Consider the following 19,232-nt stretch of genomic DNA (forward strand, 5'->3'; position numbering starts at 1 on the left):
TGAAAAAAAAAGACAGATTATATTGTGGCATTTAACAAAAAAAAAAAAAAAAAAAAAAAAAAAAGCCAAACTACAGAAGAAGTCTCTGTAAGACTAAGTGCACACCATTATACCTTTCATATAAATTAGGTAACTAAGTAGCAGCCAAGTGCTGCTAATTAAACACACTTAATTAACTGATCATCCGTTAAGTGTGAGCGCCGCTATAACAGCAAACATTTATCCAGTTTGCTGGCCCGGAGCGTTCAGATGTGGGAAAACAGTGGCAGGGAAAAGGCCATTTTCAGTCGTAATCGGAGAAGCACTTTTGCTGTCCATCATTTGGGGAACGGTTAGAAAGACCATTTTCAGATAATGCAGAGACCATCACTCCGCACTAAGAAAGATTGTTCACTAGTGGAAAACATTTTAGACAGCTGCCAGTCTCCCAGCAAGTTCACCCAAAAGTCAGACTGTAATGAAGAGAGATAGTGCTGGAAAACCAAGCAGCAACCTCTGCTGGTTAAAAGTGAAGCCTATGCAGATAGAGCAAATTTGCATAGACTCCCATATTAAAAACTTCACAGCAGGAATAAACATGTTTACAGTCTGGTACAAAAATCCATTTTCAATTTAATAGGTCAAGTTTACTGTGGGGGGAGTGATTTTTTTTCTAACTCGCCTGTTTAAAAGTAGTTTAATCTCGAAATTCGGCATAGAAACCATAGACCGTAAATAAAAGATGGACGGAGCTTCCGGCAGTAAAAAGTGAAACCTATGTGGAAGTGCATAAAACTGCAGTTCCCCCTTCATCCACTAGTGGCTGGCTCCAAAACAGAGCGAATCTCCATAGCCTCTCATGTTAAAAAGACAGACTTCACATCAGAAATAAACATGTTGACAGCCTGGTTCAAAAATCCACGTTTGGTTTAATAGGTCAGGTTTACCTTCATGACAACTGTGGGGGGAGTGAATTTTTTTTAACTCGCACGTTTAAAAGTGATTTAATCTTGAAGTTCGGCATATTTAGGGGCGTGTCCTTTTGATTGACAAGTAGCCGATCTCACGCTTCAAGTAAGAAGAACGTAGAACAACCGCGGTTTTTAGCTGGTAAACAACATGACTTAACTTTAGCCCGCTTACTTCCGTTAGCAGGTTAGCCCCTATTATCTCTGGGTTAGCTCTTAGCTACAGGCAGCTCGGAGTTCACTCGATGTCAATCATCCACCATGACGCTCACAGCGCCCCTCTCAGCTCCACCTCTTTGCCCAGATTTGTATTTTCCGGACGAGACGACATGCGTGCCCCTGCCAAGATGGCGATGGTAGAAACTGCCCACCAAGTTTCACATGGGTGATGTCACAGAGGCTCCGTCCATCTTTTTATATACAGTCTATAAGAAAGGAAAACCCAAGAGTTCCATCTCAGCCTCTACAGACCTCTGTTTGCATCCAAAAAGTAAAAAAAAAAAAAAGAGAAAAAAAAGTTCATAATCATCGTTGTACATTTAAAAAAAATAAAAAAAAAAACGTTTTTTTTTTTTTGTGAACTGCTTTGGCAGAAAAAAAAACTGCATCAATGTATAAAGAAGAGTGTAACATGAGACAAAGAGAACAAAGAGAAAACTACTGTTTTCCTTCATGTTAGTTCTACTAAAGGTGCTTCTACAAGCTTCTGAATCATTGAGGGCATTTGCCTTTGCATGTTGGCTTTGTTCTTGTGAAATGAATAATGATGGGGAAACTTTTTTAATCTATTATTCTCTATCTGAGTCTGTATTTATCAAATATGAAGACCAGATTACTCTTTCTTATTAAGATTTGATGGGTATTTCTCTTGCTCACGAGCACAGCTCAGACAGAGCTGAGAATGTTTTTAGTAACGAGGTCTTGGTGCGTGTTGGAGCTTTGACTGTAGTTTGAAGACATAAGCTTAACAAGATCCTTTTCATCTTTAAAAAAAATCAGCTATTGTAGTGTCTAGACACAGATTTAATAAAGAGTTATGGCTTTGCTATGGTAACTTAGTACTGTGTGAGTTTGAAGTGAAGTGATGTCAGCGCATATCCTGCATATTTCCACAGCGGCCTCATTGTGCCAGTGATACGAAGTAATGAGACGGTTCCCGAGGTTGAGACAACTTCTGGATATGCACTTCTACACTTTTTCAGCGACGCTGCTTACAACTTGACAGGATTTGAAATATCCTACTCGTAAGTATCTCGGATTAAATGAAAATTTAAAATGCAACACAAGAGCATGTACTTTTAGTGTCAAGAAACTAATTCTTTACTGTTGAAGTGTTCATACTTACCTGTCAGTCTTTGTGGTTTTTCTGTTGTTTGCCTAATTTATTATGATGGTGCTGTCAAGCTTTCTGGCTTATTTTCTGGTCTTTGCATCAAAATGACCTTTAGAAGTCATCAAAAACTTTAAGTATCTGACACAACCCAAGTAATTACCAATCACCTGCTCACCATGTTTTTACACATTCCTTATCCAGTCCACATTCAAAGTTAACTAAATGCTTTTTTTCCAGGATCAATTCTTGTCCCAATAACTGCTCCGACCATGGGAAGTGTACACCTGGGAACTCGGCTGCCAGCAGAGTCTACTGTGAATGTGACAAGTACTGGAAGGGCATGGCTTGTGACATCCCCTACTGCAGGAACAACTGTGGTAGCCCCGACCACGGCTACTGCGACCTCACGGGGGAGAAGCTGTGTGTCTGCAATGACAGCTGGCAAGGTATGCAGGAGTTCCCTCCAGCTCCTTAAGCTCATTTAAGAAGATCAAACAGTAACTGCATTTATATGCTCATCATGATAAAATGCAGCCATTTTTCTTGCAGCTTACATCACGCAGACCAAATGTTTGCAACATGTTTCTGCAGTCATTAGTTATGAAAATATTGCCACTCCCTCTGTGTCTGCTGCAGTGATTATGCAGGAAGACATGTTATCAGACAAGCACAAACAGCTGTGTTGCGTTATATCACACTGTTCCACTGATTGGTAACGTTTTGATCAGCCCTACGACTATGCCTTATAATGTGGGTGTAGCTGTAGGCAACCAGCTGCTTTTGCATGACGAAACTTGACAGAATCATTCGCAGAGGCGTGCGCTTTGTCAGCACAGCCCCCGTTCACACAGCTGGACATGTTTGCATCTCCTTTCTAGTCATTTTCATTGAAGTTGGAGGCCTGTTTACTGTTCAAACTGAGGGCAAGTCTTAAATTCCTTGTGTCAGGTGAATATAGTGTTCACCTTTGACATTGCGCAGCTAGAAAGAGAAATGACCTGTTGATTTGCTTTATTTTTTAACATTTCTCCTCAGCTGCAATGTTGTTTCCTCTTTTCACGCTTCTCCCTGCAGGCCCAGATTGCTCACTACCTGTACCTTCGAATGAGTCCTTCTGGATCCTCCCCAGTGTCAAGCCCTTTGGCACCTCTCTTGCCAGAGCTTCCCATAAGGCTGTGGTGCAAGAAAAAGTCATGTGGGTGGTGGGTGGCTATACCTTCAACTACAGCTCGTTCCAGATGATTCTTAAGTAAGTCACATTTCTGGAAATACTGATCTGTTTTCTCTACCGTAAAATTTAATTTGCACTTTGTCCTAAATGCAGTTGTTGCAAGCAGCCAGAATAACAGACACCATAACTTTTAAGTATAGAGCGTATTTACTGTGTTGAAGGCAAACGTCATAAGTAAAACTTACTAAAGCTGTATAATTAACTCCAGCAAGGAGGTTATGCATTTGCTGCTGTTTGTCATCTTTACACAAAACCTACTGGACACATTTTTATGATGTTTTTTTTTTCTGAGAGTGGGTCATGGTCTAACCTTAATTTAATTAAAGTTTGGGAGTGATCCTGCTCACTATCTGGATCCAGGCATTTGATTCTTTCTCATTGTGAGATAGGGGTCATTTTCACGTGTACCAGTATATGCATTTAGTTGCACAATAAATGGTCAGGGTACAGGGGAAGTTCCCAACAGGTTTTACAAGATATTAAAGTTTGATGCTGATCCTGGCTAAATTCTGGATACTGCAATGCAGAACAGGAAAAAATAAGGGATCTTTGGAATTTTTGTTACTGCAAGATAACACATTAAGCTATAAACAAGTAGCAAATGCCAAAATATTGCCCAGACACTGGATTCATTATCTTGGAATCTAGTAGTGTATACATATAAAATGAAAGTAGGACTATAATGTTGGGTGGAAATGAGCTACTTGGCAGGGTTCTGCTCTCTGAGTGCTTTTCTAGTTAAATTTGTCATTTAACTTGGGTCAAAAAAAGGAAAGTAAATTATTTCAGGGATGTTGAACATTTTTATCAAATGTAAACACAATTTAACTATTGTTTGTGTTCCGATTATTTAGAAAATATTCAGTGTTATTGCTCAACCGCATAATCTTACCTGTATTTGTTTTGAATATTTGCATGACGTAATTCTTAGTATTTGGAACTGGGTATATGGGAGGGTTTTTGTAGAGTGAAATGTGTTGCCAATATTAGAAAACTTGAAACACTTTGTTTTGAAGTTCATGGTTCTTTCAGCAAGACAACCAACAGTATACATCCAGCAACAAAACTACTAATATAGGCTCTTTTAAATTAGAAAACAGCTAGCACTGACATAAATTCCATTAAGAAACTAAGGAAGGAGCTGAAACATCCTATAAATGTACAAACATAAAGCTACTCTGCTGAACTTTGATGCCTAATAAAAAACGAACTTGACATCTGTCTTGTATCCTGTATCTTCTCTGAGCTCTCACCAGTCAGTAAAAGTCAGTCAAATGTTGTCTCTTGCCTTGTTTTGGATCTGCCCCTCTCTGTCTTTTCTTTGCTTCCTCTGATGTTCTTGCTGAATCAGCCATGGTGCACACTCCAAACAGCCTTTGTGTTGATTTCCAATTCCTGGCATATAATGTGATGCCATAAAGCAAAACGCAACGTCTACGTGATACCCTGGGCTGGAAAAAAAAACCTCAAAACGCAGCAATGTGTAGTTACTCAGCCCCAGGTAATTGTTTTTGTGAATTTCTGTAGTTTACAAAAACAAAAAGTTTGTGAATTTGTGAGAAAAAAAAGAAAAAAGAATTTGTATCTAAAGCTATTCCAAGTTGTCTAAGTCATGCCGTGCCACCAACTTTCTAAACCTTTGCGTTTTATATTTCTTGCTCAGTGAAGCTCTTTCCATCTGCTCAGTGTTTGTTCAGCACCAGGTGCTTTGACTGCTGATGCTCCAACAGGATCTTGTATAAATGAAAAACGAGTGTTGATGCGGCCAGGTATTTCTCTTCATCTTGAAACTGTAACTGATGTGTGCTCATCATTGGGTAAACCCCATAGCTGACCGAAAGCTTTATTTGCGCTAGGGAAGCTAGACTGATACCTTTGGCATGAAAAACTCTGCAACCATTTATTTGACTTGATTAAACCAACGAACCATGGAGTAAACATCAATTTGCCTGAAGTCACAGAGGGGACAAACTAAATGTGTCATTTTTTTCAAAGTGTTTCTTGTATGTAAGTTCTGTGTTTCGGCTGAGGATTTAGTTTTAAGTGGGATGTTGTGGTGCTTTGCTCTGCAGCTACAACCTGGAGAGTGGCATTTGGAACACATTTCCCATCAGTAGTGGCCCTGTGCCAAGATACGGCCATTCGCTCTCTGCCTACCAGGTAAACACCTGTATACACACACACACACACACACACACACACACACACACACACACACACACACACACACACACACACACACACACACACACACACACACACACACACACACACACACAGAGCTGCATCTCAACTCATCAGGCTGCAGAGGGAGTTAATAAAAAAAAAAAAAAAAAAAAAAAACACACACACAACTGTTTGGTGGAAATAAGATCTGCTGCAGTGAAAAAACTGAATTTTTAACTCAAAAAAGGACGCTGTCTTTTTCAAGAAGATGTTGCTTATTTCTTTTTTTGAGCAAATGCCTTCACAGGATGACATTAACTGAAGGGTGTAAAGATTCTATTAGGTTTTTTATGTTTTATGTACTTTGAATTGTCTTGTACATGAAATGTGATGTGAAAAACGGGCATTGCATCTCACTTCAAATCTTGTCTGTTTTTCACATCACATTTCATGTACAAGGGGTTGTTGTTGTAGGGTTGCGCTTAAAGTGGCTCATACTGCGAAGCTTCCTCAACCAAAAACAGGCATTGCATCTCACTTCAAATCTTGTCTGCTTTTGGTTGAGGAAGCTTCGCAGTATGAGCCACTTTAAGCGCAACCCCTCAACAAGTTTATGAAATATTCACTTGTGTTGTTTCTTTGACATATTTTCTAAATATGGCGTCTTTGTGAAAGACACTGAAGCAAATCTCTTCCTCTGCTCAGGATGATATCTATATGTTTGGTGGGAAACTAGAGGCTGGATCGGGCAACGTGACAGAAGAGCTGTGGGTGTTCAACGTGCCCAGTCGCACCTGGCAACGGAAAAATCCTGTTGTTGACTCGCCGGCCCAAGCGCAGATTTATGCTGTGGAGGGACACACAGCCCACTGCGTGCTGCTGGACAGCGGCGAAACTATCATGCTGGTCATCTTTGGTTATTCCCCCATCTACAGCTACATCAGCAACGTTCAGGAGTACAACCTCAGTGAGTAACAGTTTTAAGCCCAGACATCGGATTATTGTGTTTTATTTCTCTTTAACTATGTATCTCTTGTTAAATTACAAGAAACATTTAAGAAGTTGACTGAACTGAGTTTCAACCATTTCTGACAATTGAGCGCAGAGCTCAATTGTCTCCAAGCAAAAGCCTTGTTGCTTCCACTCACTCAGTTTAGAGAAAACCAAAGGTGGATTAAAGGAGTTTTCCCTTTTGTTAAAGAATTCCATGTGCATTCTCTTGTTAGAGTCCAACACATGGTTGGTACCTGAGACTAATGGAGCCATCCCTCTGGGTGGTTACGGCCACAGCAGCTCGCATGACCGCGGCAGCGGCAACATTTATGTTCACGGTGGCTATAAAGCACTTCCAGCCAACAAGTATGGCCTTGTTGACGACCTCTACCGATACGACATTAACACACGGACATGGTAAGTCATTGTAATCATGAGCAGCTTCCGCCATTTGTTATGCTTTCCAGAATATGTGTGGCACTTTGTGTTACTTCTTCCTACAGCTGTCTCTGACACACTCGTGTGTACCTTCCAGGTTCATTCTAAGAGAAAGCGGCTTTCCACGGTACTTGCATTCAGCCGTGCTCCTCAGCGGCACTCTGCTCATCTTTGGAGGCAACACACACAACGACACATCACTTAGTAATGGGGCTAAGTGTTTTTCTGCTGACTTCCTCGCCTATGACATCGGTACAACTCTTGTTGTTGTTGTTGTTGTTGAACAGAGCTGTCTCACCGCTTTATTAACCTGTATTTTACTTCATATTAGTCATGTTGTTATGAGGCAAAGTTCCAGCGAGGTTCAGATGCTTTTTGGCGTTTGCACATGTTGGCATCTGTACTTTCCTTTTAAGTTCAGCTTGTGAGATTTCAAATTGTGAAAACATGTCCTTACTAATAGACCTTTTCCATTAGTATCAGCTCGTCTCAACTTAACTCGCCTCGACTTGTTTTGGAGGGTTTTCCACGAGACTTTTTTACTTGTTTACCGGTACTTTTATTGTAACTCCTCCTTCTAAGCGAGCTGAGTCAGGTTGTGTGTGACATCGCCAGACTGCATGCCACTATTGGTCACGGGTGCGGCCAATAAGAGGTCAGGGTCAGGGAATGACATCACTGGAAAAGCGACTCCAACACGCAAGTTGGTTACATTACATAACAAGCAATGGTGCAGCAAAAGTCTGTTCCGTGGTCCAACTCTGAGGTGGAGACATTTCTTTGCTTGGTTGCTGAGGAAAGGATACAGAGGGAACTAGAGGGAGTGACACGAAATGAAAAAATCTATCAGGAGCTTTCCGACGTAATGGCTACGGGTACCAAAGGAGTTTTCAGCTGTCGAGAGAAGCTGAAAAAGCTCAAAAGTGACTATTGGCAGGTCAAGGAAGACAATGGTCGGAACGGCTCAAACAGACGAGACTAGAAGTGGTTCCAACAGATGGATAAAATTTATGGTCAGCGACCGGCGAGCCACAGACCAAGTAGCAGATTGCCTCTAGGTCCCGTGTTGCTATAGAGCTTGTCGTGCACAACACTGACATCACAGCGATTTCACACAAACCCTGCCCATTTTAGACCTGGTACTAAATTGTAATGGAAAAGAAATGGGACCAAGCTGAGATGAGTTGAGGCGAGTTAAGTTAAGAGGCATTATTCACTTTATTCTTAACAGAAACTGACATAAACTGCAAATGCACGAAGATATTGCCTGCTTATAAATGCAAAAGCAAATCAAGTTGAATATTTGTGCACATTTGGCCTTTTTTTTTTTTTTTTTTTTTAAAGCATGTGATGAGTGGAAGGTCCTGCCAAAGCCAAACCTGCACAGGGATGTTAACCGCTTCGGTCACTCTGCTGTGGTTAGCAATGGGTAAGTCTTTAAACTCACGCTTTCCCTTACATTCAAACCGGACAAACATTCATCCCCATGGCCTTATGTTTGATGTACGTGTGTAGCCACACGTCTACCAGGAGGAATCTTAGAAAGCAGTTCCGTTTAGTTTGCTCTTGTTTACACTCCTTTCTCTGTTTTTCTGTAACAGGTCAATGTATGTTTTTGGGGGCTTCTCCAGTGTGCTGCTCAATGACGTGCTTGTTTACCGACCTCCCAGCTGCCAGGCTTTTATGTCAGAGCAGTTGTGTGTGAAGGCTGGACCAGGGATTCGATGTATCTGGAGCAGAGGTCACTGTCTCCCCTGGGATCCCAGCATGGCTAATGGCTGGCTCACGCGTGCACCGTTCTGCCCACCTAAAGCAGGTAACAGACTTTTCAGTACTTCCAGATTTCCAGTTACTTTATTCCAAGCTGTGCCTCATCATTTGTAGATATTGCAAAAACTGTCTGTATTTGGACTATTTTGCAGACTAATTATTGTGTGTTTTTCTTTTTCCTTGGTAGTCACAATGGATGAGTGGTGCTATAGGTTCTCGGACTGCGGCAGCTGCACAGCAAACACCAATGGCTGCCAGTGGTGTGACGGCAAGAAGTGCATCTCTGCCTTCAGCAACTGTACTTCTGTGAGTACACCAGCAGATGGTAGCAGAGCACTTCTGGCTTCATATTTGCTCACACTTGCACACAAAATGATCTGTGCTGAGCATATAAAGGTTTCTGACTATTTAATGTTGTTTAGCAGTTGATAGTCATGTCCTTGTTTAGGCTTATATGCATGTTGGTAGAAAGAGCAAACTGTAGCATCATAGCATAAGCAGGGTGGTCATGTTGATTGAGTTCTTTAATAAACCAAACTTGCTGATTTGATCTTGTGCTTATAGTCTCTTTAAGTCCCCATTTGCCCTCCCCCTTCTCTCTCTTTATGCCACAGAATGTGAAGAACTTCACTGAGTGTCCAGTGAGGTACGAGCAGGTGTGCAGCAAACTTTCCAACTGCAGGAGCTGCTCACTGAATTTCAACTGCCAATGGGACCAGAATCACTCACAGTGTCACCCTTTGCCTGGTAAGCTGGATGACGAGCCATTAAACACACGCATGCACACTTAAGTAGCGTAGTTTTCCTCTTTGTTGCTGTAAGCATGCCACTTTGTGGCACTTTGTGGTTGGTAATAGGATCCTTGATCTTATTTAGACTGAAGAGTGGAGCTGTTTGTAACTCAGAAAGATTGTGACCACTGTAATAATATATCCTTTTGATATTCATGCCACCATTAGACAGCTCGTCCATGAAGTTCTCCTATCAGCGTTGGCTCATGTGATCAGCTTCAATAGTTCTGTGATAATGCCGTTTGAACACTGCAGCAGGCAGATATTTACCCAAATGTGTTTTCATCCTGTCATCTTGATGCTGTTTATCACGCCTGCCAGTGCATTTAGTTTAGCTCTCAGCAGCTACCTCCCACCCAGCCTGTTGTTGATGTTGACACGGGCTGGATCTTAAGAAATATTACTGTCACTTTATCCATAATTTTCAGCTCATGAAGCCTTGTCAGCTAAAGGGAGTGCAGTGGGAGCTGCAAATACCTTTGTGTGTGTGTGTGTGTGTTTGTAGATTTCCCATGCCTGACAGCGAGTCAGTGATAACACGTCCATCTAGCATATGTCTAAAGCCAATAGATGCCAATTACATTCATGCAGTATCAGTGACATCCACACACGTATTAAGCTCTAAATCTATGGTCCTTCTTGTCCTTCGCTTATATGTTGTTATACTTACAGGAGGAGCACAATACACACTGTTGCACAGTACTTACCTTGATAATCTTAGTTTGTCATTTAATTTTTTTTCTCTTTAAAAATACAAGTTAAAGTGACAGAAGGCTCACCTGCTGGCTGGAATCAACAGCGAAGGAAGATGTGGAGTGGTGGGGCAATGGCCTCGGCGGGGCGATCAGCCCAACCCTGCTGCGCTGCTACCTATCAGCTTCCATCATCTTGGCTTCTCTTTCTCTCTTCCAGCCCAGCAGTGCAGTGAGGGTTGGAGCCAGGTGGGCGATGCCTGCCTTAGGATCAACTCCAGCCGCGAGAGCTACGACAACGCCAAGCACTACTGCAAGAACCTCAATGGAAACATCGCCTCCCTCACCACCTCCAAACAAGTGGACTTTGTGATTGAGGAGCTCAGGAAACTCCAGTTACAAGACGAGGTGAATGTAAAATGTTAAATGTTCAAACTGAGATGCAGACTTCACTCTGTTTTAGATCTTTGCTGTTGTGAGTCACGTCTAAGAAAACCAGAAAGTTGTGACACACCGATTTACTCAGAAACTATAAGTTGTGTTGTTTCATTTTCTCCTTAGCAGGTTTGTTCTTGTTTGTTTTGTCTGATTGCCAATATCTTTTTAACTTGAATAATTCATGCCTTGCAAACTTTCAGCGAGCTTGTTTTCTGCTAGGCTGCACTTCAAATTGTACGACTTTAATGCAGTTTTGTTTCTGAGATGCTCATCTCTTGTTTCATCTTTATAAAACATCCCGCAGCCAATCAGCACCTTTTGTGGTCACAAACACTTGTATAGAAGATCTTTAGTACTGAGTCTGGTTCACTTCTTTTTAACCTTGATTGGATTTTTCTTTGCCTTGATGTAGGATTTATTTAAAGCTTATTTACTTTTATAAAACTGCCAATTAAATTATAACTTAAAAGTCACATTCGCATTAAGTCTCTTGGTGAAGCTATGCATCATTCCTGGTTCTCTTTGCACAATTTATGTTGTCTCACAAGGTTTAATGTTGAGAGTCTGACTCTTGACTTTTCTAAACATAGCCCAAAAGGTTTGCATGTAAGTTGTCAGTAGCATTTTGCTCCGGCTGTCTGGTTGTGATCATTCAGGTATAAACTGTTCCCAGAAAGAAGTCTGCAAGGTCTGTGGGAGTGCCAGGGATTCTACACTGATTTGCACAATGTGCTTTTCATGGCATCATGTTGTGTATCCTCTGAGCTCCTTCCTGATGGTTCTCAGGAGTATTTAGAGCTGGGAGAGGCCATCTCAGAATCTGCTGCGACGTATGACCAAAAGCTGCAGAGAAAGTCTTGACAGAATTGTCCAAAATAAATACAAAGAATAACCGCTGCTTAAATGTGAAAAGGTCTTTAGTTATTTCAAGATTTTGGTCATAATTTTTTGGATAACAATGCTAAAGATAACTATTCACCTGACCTGAGGGTCAACTGAAAGGCAGTATGAGATGCATGCAAAGCGAGCAGGAAGCAAAGATAAAGTTGGAATTGAATGAAATACATGTTCATCTTGAGAATTATAAGATATTATAGAGATTTCGGTGCACACTTGGGCAAATTCTCACCTTCTTCTACCCACAGTTGCATATTCTTGCAGTGACAGAAAAAGAAAAATCCCTTGTTGATTTTACTTTGGTCATGCCTGGTGCATTCACCAGAATCTAATTTGCTGTCAGTCTGCGAGGATTAAACGTGCTTGTTTGTTCTAAACAGAACCTGTTACATTAAAAGTTGAATCCTGAAGGCAAAGAAGCAATCATATCTGTGAAATTATTTTTAGTAGACTTTTAATAGCATCTTTGGTTCCCAGGTGTAAATGCAGCAGCCATTTTTTTTTCCATAATCAGCATGACAGAACAGAATAAGAAGCACTCTCATGACATTTTATCTTGCATTAGAAACTCTTACTTTGGCTGTGTTCCTGCTTGCAGCAACTGTTTCCCTGGGTTGGTCTGAGGAAGATCAATGTGTCCTATTGGGGTTGGGAAGATATGTCTCCCTTCACCAACAGCAGCCTGCGCTGGCTGCCAGGTGAGCCTAGCGATTCTGGTTTTTGTGCCTACCTGGAAGAGCCTCAGGTGTCGGGTCTGAGAGCCAACCCGTGCACCGCTACAGCCCATGGCCTCATCTGTGAAAAAGCTATAGGTGAGAGATACATGTCACATTATGCAACCAAATACAAGCTAAGAAGCATTTGAAAAGATGATTTTAAAGGTCATATATGTATATAAATGTGTGTGTGTGTGTGACTTTATTTATTTGTTTCTGCAGGAAACCCCAATAAGGGTACCCGTCCAACTTGCAAGAAGCCTTGCTGGCTCTACACCAACTGTGCTAATTGTACCAGCCAGGCCATGGAGTGTATGTGGTGTGGCAGCACGCAGCGCTGTGTGGACTCCACTGCATATGTCATCTCCTTCCCCTACGGCCAGTGTCTGGAGTGGCAGACTGCAGACTGTGTGGGTAAGTATCTCTCACTAGACTTAATCTAGACGAGTTTTCTGAGAAGCCTGTAGTTCGGCATTAGGGCGGCGAACAATAAGCTTTCCTAGATTGGCTTCTGTAAGCAGTCAATATTCATCATGGAGAGAGAAAGAAGCAAGGCGAAGAAAAGCGCTTAAAGTGGAAGGTGTTTGATTCAGAGGGAAAAGCGTATTAGTTTCCTGTGATTGACTTTGGAAGCTGTTTTGGGCTTTTAATGGCCAATTACTTTTGCATATAATCTCACGCCCCAACTGCTAGATTTCCCTACTGACTGAGCTATAGATGGGCTCTTTACCGTTAGTTGGGTTGAAGTAGTCTTGCATCAAAGAACAGAGGCTGCAAGAGAATGAGGACAGACATAAAGAGGATTCCATCATGAAATGTTAAAGTAAATGTTTTAGTTTATGAAAAAAGCCACATTTCGTGCTTAGATGGTTTTATTTGTTTTGTGAAATGATCTTTTTTTATACTAAAACATTCAGAGATAAATTAAAGGGAATCTGGCAACCTGTTCCACATCGCACGAACAATTTTTAAATCTCAATAATGAACTTAATTTTAGAAAATAGGGGAAACAAGAAATGCCAAAAGTCTTATAGGATGCTGCAAATGTTCACTGAGTCATAAATAGACAGTTCACATTCAAAACTATGAAAGATTCAGAAAACTTGAGTCACATGTCCACATCAGGTGTGTGCTGAGCCATTAGATGTGGTTGTTGTCCTCGTGCTCTGTCTCCCTTGAAGCATCATTATTTACCTGACAAGTTGAGAGGAGATAGGTATTTTTCCATTCTGTTGTTTTAATTCTCATTTTAGATTTGTTGCTGCTGTGATCTGCCTGAATCTTACAAATGGAATAATGATTATAATAATAAAAGTCAATGGTTTCACTCGTCATGATCCACCTTATGTGACTTATTCACTATTAATTCCCTCATCAATGACGCATGTCAGTGTCAATACATTTTTTACAAAAGTCTTCAGCCTCAGCTTTGGTGCTTTGCTATCTTAAAGTCTGATTTTACAGAAACATATAAGAAAATTATAAACATTTAGCTTGCTTGTATTATTTTTCATCCATATTCTACAAGCAGTAAGGGGCTTTGCAGGCTGGGAGCTGACAGCTGAGTTGAATTGGCTGAAGCCTGAGCGCTAGTTGTTGCAACACTGTTATTATCTCAAACAAATTAAATGAATACTTGTATAACATGTTTTTATTCGGGTTGTCTCAGACATTTAGAAGAAAAAAGCCTGTGCAGTGTGTGGGTTATAATTAAGGCTTATTTAAATGAAGTAAAGAGCAGTCAACTCGGTCAGGAAACTGGCACGTTGTCGTTTAACAAACATAAGACTTGTTGCTTTTTTTTTTTTGCATAATTTGGGCATGTTTTAAATGGCAAAATTTATTTTTGCAAGTTCCAAGAGTCTGTAGTAAACCATAATAAATTCATTAGGATGTAGGTGGAGGAATCTCATTAATAATCATAACAGAAGTGCTGCCTGATTGGTCGATTAACAAGGTCTGAAGATTAGATTTAGCCAAGTTTTGACCAATGCTAGAATATCAAGGTGCACCCATTGAAACTAGCTTTCTAAACCCTTTCTTATGGTGTTTCTATGGAGTCTTCTTAGTGGTAGACAAATAATACACACAGAGTGTAAACTGAAGAAAAAAACTGCAAATATAAAGATGCTGATCTTTATTATATTACGTATTGGACACATACCAACGTGAAACAATGTTTTCAGTCCCTGGCAGTAAGTTGATTGGGGAGCTCCCTCACCTGAAGGTTGATGATGTTGTCCTGTATGGCTCTGCTGTGCCGTGTGATGTATGAATTATCCATGCACTTGTGTCACATTGTGAAAACATCTCTGATCAGTTTAGCGAGTAACAAATTTAGGGAGCCCAAGAGTGCCGTCTCAAATTCATTTGTGTCTGCTGGTGTTGGGGTAGCGCAGATATTCTGTTCACGGTGGATATTTGTCTTGAAGAATCAGTCTCTCTCAGCGTGAAGGACAAGGAAGGTTGCCTCGTAAATTCTCTGTTCTTTCCTTTTCATGTTGTTTGCATGGGTAACGTTAAGACACGACTGGTTGAAACAGAACTGGTCTGAAATTTTCACGCATCTTTTATCGCTTCCTTCTTTATTTTGGGTAATGATAGATGCATTTGAAGCATTAAAACCCAGGAAAATGGAGCAAAACCATCCTGCAGTGACACTGCCGGTTAGGGGGGCTTTAAAGGGCTCTTTTCTATTTGATGCACTTAGTGGGAAAGGGGCTTAGTCAAGTAGTTATTACACGTTTGACACTGAAAATGGCTTTGTTGTGTAGTCACATACTAGACACTTGGTCATTTGTGCGATGAACACATTGTTTGGTTTTCATGATGATTCTGAAACTAAAAACCTTGAGTTTACCACATGCAAGGTTGAGTATACTTTCTCTTTAACATCTCGTAGTAGTTTACTTTACCTTTAAATCAGACTTTCAGGTTGGGGTGGGCTTGATGCTCCTTCTCACACCTGTTCCCTTGTTTTATATTATGTGAGCTTGCAGTTTCAAGCAAAAATTGGAAGTAATCCTGGTTCTCAGCATCCGTATGTAAACATTTACTGCCTCTGTGTCATATTGTGTAAACATGTATGTGTGTAGTGTATGTTTTTGGCTACATTTATCCGTTTGTCTGTTTGTTAGCACCTTTATGCAAAAACTTCTGGATGGATTTTAAAAATTATTTTTATGAGAATTGGTCTTACTTAGATACTATTAATAATTGGTAGTGATCTGAGGAATTGTGGAAACATGAATTTTTAAAAGGATTCTCTACAACATAGGTGAAAATGAGTTGCTTGATGGAGGTCTCCATTCTCAGTGTGCATTTTTATTAATTTTTTTTTCTGGAGGCTGAAGGTAACTGTAACAACTTGAAACATTTTTAGATAGAGCTGAGCTGTTTTCCTCACTGAATCAAAGTGTATTTTTCTGTTTTATAAACATTTTTCTGATTAATAAACATTATTTGCAGTGAAATGAAGGAAGAATGCAACAAAAATGATCCAACCCAGACTTCAGTAAATGCAACCAGAGGAGACAGCAAGTTAGAAGCTGAACTGAGCAATCCTTTAAAGAACAAGTCAAATATTTGTGTAACTCACAACTGGAAATAAAACTAAAATCCTACGCAGTAGAAAACAGTCATGAACTGATTTAGACATCTCAGTGTTTTTCAGAGAATCAGCTTGAGGAACAGAAGTTGAACCTAATCACCATCAAATTCACGCAACACCTCCAACCATGCAAAAGATGTGGGCTTCAAAAAGCTTTGAATTCTTCCAAGACTGAAGTCCACTTTCAGCCGCATCTTTTGTCTGAAGGGTTTGATTCAGCAGAATTTCACCTCTTATGGCCTGTCAGCAAAGCAAACTTAAATGGCTTTACTTTGCACTGATTGCTCTGATGTTGTCATGGTTTCACATCCATTAGATAGACAGAGATAGATAGAAACTTTTTTTTTTTTTTATCCCAATACTGGGAAATTAGGGCTTGCAGCAGCAGTATTAAGGCAAACAATGATTTGAAAAAAAAAAACCCAAAAAACAACCCAAACAAATAATGATAAAATAGCAGAACAAACAGATCTATGAACAAAATATACAAATCTGTATACCAATCAAAAGATTAAAATAGAATACGTATAAAATTAAGATATAAAAGTACATGTGTTTTTAAAAAAGGATGTACTAAACAAATGAATACAAATAATAATGTGCAAGTCCAACAAAACTGAAGCTGAATAAAAGCTGCAGTTAAAGCCGGTTGACTATCCAGGCTTTTCCTTGTCTGCCAGAGGTGAGCGGTTTTACTTTGTACTGATTGCTCAGACGTTGTCATGGTTTCACATCCATTAGCAGAATAGCTGGAGATTTGTTTGACATAAACTGTGGTAAAAGCACTCAATGTTTGTCTCCTTAAAATAGTAGTGGCATTTTCTTCACTGAAGTGTTTGTCTGGCAGGCGAGTGGTTGCTCTGAAACACGTCGAGCAATTTAGTGGCCTTAAGGTTCATCCCTCCGCTGATAAAATGGCCCCAGCTCCTCAGGCTTTCCAAAGTTTGGGTGAGGTGCCACATCGCACAGTGCATTTAATCCTTATGTGAAAGTTTGTGCTCAAATCCCAAACTTTCAGCTTTTTGTGAACATGTTTGTACTCATTCCCTTAGTCTGAGGTCCTCCCCTGACTCCAGTGACTGCTGGACACTTGTTCCTTATCTCTTATCTGCTTTCAGATCTGTTGTCTTGACATTTTGCTAGACAGACCAGTCTGTGTTTTAGTGTAAAACACATTAAGCCTCCTCAATCTGCAGCTCCTTTTTTTTTTTTTTTGTTTTTGTTTTGTTGCTGCAAACTTTTTTTGTGCCTCTGTGAGTTATAGCTCAAGTTTCATATTTTGAGTAGAAGATTTTGAAATATATCGGTGATCTAAAACACTTTTTTTTTTTTCTCCTTTAGCCCAGAATTGTTCTGGACTGCGTACCTGTTCCCAGTGCTTGGAGCAGCCTGAATGTGGCTGGTGTGGAGATCCAAGCAGCACGGGAAAGGGCCTGTGCATGGAGGGCTCTTACCGGGGGCCCATGAAGAGGCTGACGAAGCAGAACCAGCAAAGCCAGTCCCATGACATGATCCTGGAGCCAGGCAGCTGCCCCAAAGACAAGGGCTTTGAGTGGGCCTTCATCCATTGCCCTTGTGAGTTTCCACCTTCATCTTTACTGAAATTACAGATCATACACTGCAAAAACTCCGCCTTAAAAAACAAGAAAAAAAACCAACAAAAATTAGGTAAATGTTACTTAAAATAAGATAAATTACCTGCCAACAGAACAAGAAAATTTGGCTTGTCAAGACTTCCCAAAACAAGTAAAATACTCTTAAAACAAGAGAAATTCTCTTGTATAAAAACTAAGAATTATCTTACCTTTAAGATAATTGTGTACTCAATTTAAGATTTTTAATCTTACTTAGATTTCACTTTTTTGCAGTGTATTCATCTGGATGAGAGGTTTTTAAAATTTAAAAGGTGCAACAATGTAAATAATCTCTCCCACCTGACTCCATGCAACCTTATGCCATTTAATGCTTCTTTTCTAGTTGTGATGGGAATCGTGCTAAAAGCACTCAAGTTTTAAGTTACAGATTATAGCTGATGATAGAAGGCAGAACATTATAAAAAAATCCCTGAAAGGTCCTTTTTACTTCACTTGTTTTTACTTGAAAGTCCATGCAAACAATGCTAATTTGCGCTCTTTTTTTTTTTCCTTTCCCATTTGGGAATTAATTAAAGCTAATTAAAAGTTGTTGCCTTTTAAAAATATTTTGAGAGGCAGGACTGATTAAACAATAATTAATGTGACATGGCAAGCACAAGCTGACGACAGCTCTAATGGGTCCTTTACATTTCTAGGAAGCAATAACAGCTGCGGTTTCAAAATCATCCTCGAGTGTGTTCATGACATTCAGAGAGATACGATGCAAAGCAATCAAACATTCCTTCTCTTGTCGGCTCAGCGTGTTGTACCCACTTATGTCTTGCCCTGGCAGTTAAATAAAGCTTCAGGAATATCAAAGCTGTGAACAAGACCCTGATTTCGCATTTTTGCTCACATATAACCCTGCTGTCTCCTTTTCAGCCTGCCAGTGCAACGGTCACAGCACGTGCCTGAATGGCAGCGTATGCGAGCAATGTCATAACCTTACCACCGGCTCTCAGTGCGAAACCTGCATGCCTGGTTACCATGGAGACCCAACCAACGGTGGCAAATGCCAGGGTGAGTGCCGCATAGCTTCACACATTAGTTATTCTGCACCACATAAGACATAAATGAATGTGCTTGTTATTGATTTGGTGAGGCAGTAAGCTGATGTAGTTTAACCCGGAACCTCCATAACCTTCCCCCATCATCTGCTTACACATACATCTGCTTTCGGTGCAAGAGATCACTGTTGTTAAAGTTTACATAATATCAAACAGATTTCCATTTTTTATGGACTTAAATTCCTAAATAAATACAATCTACTCGCTGAGTACTAAGCTGTACAATGTGTGTTAAATACATTGCCATTCAGCACCATCACCAATAGAGGGAACTTTAGCTTAATGATTTCAACTATACATTTGATATGTTGTCCATTGTGTCCACATGTCCAACATTTTTCTCCCATTAGCTTAAGCCTTTATGGAAAAATATACACGTATTTTCATAACTTCTCTTGAATTTGTATTTAAGTGCATACACTGAATAAAACCTACAGAGCCAGGGAGAAAGCTTCTTTTCATTTTCAGACAGCAGTATACAAATTTCACCACATGCAACTCAATATAGT

General features: G+C 40.3%; 1 protein-coding gene across 1 annotated transcript in view; it reads left to right on the plus strand.

Moving 5' to 3' along the window:
• atrnl1b (attractin-like 1b) overlaps positions 1 to 19,232 on the plus strand; it is a 66,646-nt gene that overhangs the window by 4,419 nt on the left and 42,995 nt on the right. The window contains exons 4-19 of the mRNA XM_079260305.1: positions 2,063 to 2,191; positions 2,518 to 2,726; positions 3,355 to 3,529; positions 5,584 to 5,671; positions 6,383 to 6,644; positions 6,904 to 7,087; positions 7,206 to 7,360; positions 8,453 to 8,537; positions 8,710 to 8,924; positions 9,066 to 9,184; positions 9,493 to 9,625; positions 10,582 to 10,769; positions 12,295 to 12,508; positions 12,635 to 12,826; positions 17,364 to 17,597; positions 18,539 to 18,676. Of these exons, the coding sequence (XP_079116431.1) occupies positions 2,063 to 2,191; positions 2,518 to 2,726; positions 3,355 to 3,529; positions 5,584 to 5,671; positions 6,383 to 6,644; positions 6,904 to 7,087; positions 7,206 to 7,360; positions 8,453 to 8,537; positions 8,710 to 8,924; positions 9,066 to 9,184; positions 9,493 to 9,625; positions 10,582 to 10,769; positions 12,295 to 12,508; positions 12,635 to 12,826; positions 17,364 to 17,597; positions 18,539 to 18,676 (2,720 nt within the window). The remainder of the gene's footprint in view (positions 1 to 2,062; positions 2,192 to 2,517; positions 2,727 to 3,354; positions 3,530 to 5,583; positions 5,672 to 6,382; positions 6,645 to 6,903; positions 7,088 to 7,205; positions 7,361 to 8,452; positions 8,538 to 8,709; positions 8,925 to 9,065; positions 9,185 to 9,492; positions 9,626 to 10,581; positions 10,770 to 12,294; positions 12,509 to 12,634; positions 12,827 to 17,363; positions 17,598 to 18,538; positions 18,677 to 19,232) is intronic.

Source organism: Telmatherina bonti (genome assembly GCF_933228915.1).
Source record: "Telmatherina bonti genome assembly, chromosome: 21".
NCBI classification, from domain to species: Eukaryota; Metazoa; Chordata; class Actinopteri; order Atheriniformes; family Telmatherinidae; genus Telmatherina; species Telmatherina bonti.